The 3,457-nt window shown below is 44.5% G+C and overlaps 1 protein-coding gene across 1 annotated transcript in view; it reads right to left on the reverse strand.

Annotated features, from left to right (window-relative positions):
• Positions 1-3,457, reverse strand: part of RNF157 (ring finger protein 157) — a 90,159-nt gene that overhangs the window by 20,805 nt on the left and 65,897 nt on the right. Inside the window, exons 4-7 of the mRNA XM_037741083.1 lie at positions 2,654-2,800; positions 2,096-2,213; positions 1,553-1,619; positions 593-636 (exon numbers count right to left, since the gene is read on the reverse strand). Coding sequence (XP_037597011.1) covers positions 593-636; positions 1,553-1,619; positions 2,096-2,213; positions 2,654-2,800 — 376 coding nt within the window. The remainder of the gene's footprint in view (positions 1-592; positions 637-1,552; positions 1,620-2,095; positions 2,214-2,653; positions 2,801-3,457) is intronic.

Genomic DNA, 3,457 nt, shown 5'->3' on the forward strand with positions numbered 1-3,457 from the left:
GGAGTGCAATGGCACGATCTCGGCTCACCGCAACCTCCGCCTCCTGGGTTCAGGCAATTCTCCTGCTTCAGCCTCCTTAGTAGCTGGGATTACAGGCATGCGCCACCATGCCCAGCTGATTTTTTTTTTGTATTTTTAGTAGAGACGGGGTTTCACTATGTTGACCAGGATGGTCTCGATCTCTCGACCTCGTGATCCACCCGCCTCGGCCTCCCAACATTTTTGTATTTTTAACAGAGGCAGGGTTTTGCCATGTTTCCCAGGCTAGTCTTGAAATCTTGGTCTCAAGTGATCCGCCCACCTTGGCCTCCCAAAGTGTTGGGATTACAGGTGTGAGCCACCATGTCTGGCCCAGTCTAACCCTTTCATTTTAAGGAGACTAAGGCCTAAGGAGTTGAAGGTCCTGTAGCAAGCTGGTGGCAGGGATGGACCTAGATTGGAGCATAGCCCCCACCTTGATGTTCTTTCACACCACAGTCTCTAGAGCCAGACCCATTCTGCTGAGCTCAGGCAGCCAGCAAATGGGTTACATGTGTCTCACATGAAAGAAAGGGCAAAAGGCAATAAATCAAGATCCTCTAAAGTCACTCACCTTCTCAAAAGTACCCAGCAGTACATGGCAATGGCCAAAATACTCTGAAAGAAACAAAGGCACGTGAGTAAAGCAGCCCAAATGGCACACCTTGAAGCCCATGACCTTTTCCAATTCCCTGCAAGCTGGCAAACCAAATATGCCAGTTTGTCCCTAGAAGGGACACGTTATACAACCCACACTTTTTTTTTTTGAGACAAGGTCTTGCTCTGTTGCCCAGGCTGGAGTGTGGTGGCACATTCTTGGTTCACTGCAGCCTCCACCTCCCAGGTTCCAGCTATTCTCCTGCCTCAGCCTTTCAGGTAGCTGGGATTACAGGCATGAGCTACCATGTATCTCGCTAATTTTTTGTATTTTTAGTAGAGTCGGGGTTTTACCATGTTGGCCAGGCTGGTCAACATGACCTCAGTTCATTTGCCCACCTCAGCCTCCAAAAGTGCTAGGATTACAGCACCATTATCAGCCACCACACTCGGCTAACCCACACTTTTTTGAGACAGAGTCTCACTCTTTTGCCCAGGGTGAAGTGCAGTGGCACAATCTTGGCTCACTGCAACCTCCACCTTCTGGGTTCAAGTGATTCTCCTGCCTCAGCCTCCCAAGTAGTTGAGATTACAGGTATGAACTGCCATGCCCAGCTGATTTTATATTTTTAGTAGAGATGGGGTTTCACCATGTTGCCCAGGCTGGTCTTGAACTCCTGACCTCAGGTGATCTACCCACCTCCACCTCCCAAAGTGCTGGGATTACAGCTGTGAGCTACTGTGCCCAGCCAAACCAACACTTTTCACATCAGCCCAGGAGCTTGAAGTCACAGATGTGAGAGAATGCAGAGACTGCCTGACCCACAGTCACAAACACCCACAAAGAAGGCATGTTATTCTGGGCCACAGCTGCTGCCAAGAATATGCCACAAAAGAGCAGTGTTGCCCAGCCATAGAGGACAGAAATCGCCCCTACCGTCTCCTTCATCTACCACGGCATGTACCACTAGAGGGTAAACCTCTCGGTCCAGATCAAAGCCAAGCTGAAGGGAAAGAAAAGGAAAGAAAAAAAAAAAGAAAGAGGACTTAACACATTTAGATGGCACAGTTAATCTCAGAAAGGGCGATACAGTCAAGAAGCACTAATCTCATCTCTGCTCCTCATTCATCAGCTTTATTAATTACCCAAGTTTGTTAATTGAGGGCAATCAGTTTCTTTTCAAAAATTTCATAGATGTAAATAAAGCCCTCTAACCTATAGGTTTTTTTTTCCCTGGAGCATGACTTTCTCAAAGTATCCCAGGCTAATGTGCTATTTGGAATAGAAAAATTAATGAAGTTAGATATATCCTTGATGCAAAATAAGCAGAGCTTTAAAAGGACATGATGAAGTCACAAGGCTGAGAGGTAAGCATGGCCTTCAAGCATCTGAGCAGCCCCTTTGCTGTTGGCTGGAGTCCTAAGTAGCCCCTTGGCCCTTCTGAGTAGACATGGGAAACACTCCCCAGAGGCAGCTCACCTCCTCTTCGGCCCACTCGGAGGGATCCACGGTGTGGGAGGGCAGGCAGAACTGCTGACACACTCCTCGCTTGTAGTGCACAGTCTCCGACTGGAGGCTGTTGTCTTTGGGAATGTAGCTATTGATGCAAGTGGGAGGCAAAGGAAAAGTCAGTATCCGGCACAGATGGGTCTGACAACTTCCTCTGCTCATGCCTGCTCTCAATTATCAACAGGCTCTAGCAAAGAAAAGAAAGGGTCCTTTATAATCCATTTCCTTTGCTCTTGCTTGGCAACGTTCAACTTTTCTATTCAACCTACACATCCAAATAGAAGTAGCTTATTAGATTTTTAACAGCATGTTAAGGACCCAAAGGACCATCCATCATTTGCCACTATACCAAGATGGCACAATTTGAAGGGAAAAGGTAGAGTAAGGTTTTGTAGAAGAAAATCTAAATTCAGAAACCAGATCTCATCTGGGTACAGAAAAGGAATGTTTTCTGCTCTTGCTGAGTGGATAAGACATGGACTCTGCCTATCTGGGAAGGAGGTGGCTCACCTGGTCTCCTGATCTTACCTGGCAATACCATTCTGGAACTCTTCCATGGCCTGGTAATAGATGGTAATGGCTACCTGAGCATCCGTGTCAAAGGTGAACTCAACATTGTAGTGGACTTTAGCTTTGCTGGCCTCTTCTCCAGGGCTCTTCACTTCCTCAGCACATCTAGAAAACCAGAGACTCAGCATTTGCAAGGGTAGCATATCGATATTTTAAAATTTACCTTTTTTTTTTTTTTAATTTAGCAATATATTGTGGACTTCTCTAGATGATCGTAAGCATAGGTCTACCTCTTCATTCTGAATGATCACATAGTACTTTGTGATCAATATTGCTGGGCATTTAGGTTGCTTCTGATATTTCACAGTGCTACCATTACACCATTGCGCATTTGTCACTTTTGTTTTTATTTCAATAAAAGTTATTAATTATATAGTTTAAATAGTTTCCTCAAGACAAAAAACAGCAGGCCTTACTTCTTCCCTTTCCTCCTCTTCAGAGGATGCCCTTTTTAGTGATCATTTTGTCATTTACCCACGTTTCTAAAAAATATACTTGGGTTACGACTTCTTGATTTTTCAGTTTCAGGCACTGATTTCCTACGTGGAAACAAGGATTTCTCTTTCCTCACTCTGCTCCATATAGGAACTCCCCCATGCCCACAGTATAGCTGCATCATGATTTTATTATAATAGTCCAGTACATTCGTGTCTGCGTTACTATGATTATATCAATATATAATCTATGATTATTTTTCTTTTCCTGCATAACTTTTTCTATTTTCATTTTTTGCTTTTTGCGTAACTTTTTTTTTTTTTTTTT

Source organism: Cebus imitator, unplaced genomic scaffold, assembly GCF_001604975.1.
Source record: "Cebus imitator isolate Cc_AM_T3 unplaced genomic scaffold, Cebus_imitator-1.0 Scaffold93, whole genome shotgun sequence".
In the NCBI taxonomy this organism is placed as follows: Eukaryota; Metazoa; Chordata; class Mammalia; order Primates; family Cebidae; genus Cebus; species Cebus imitator.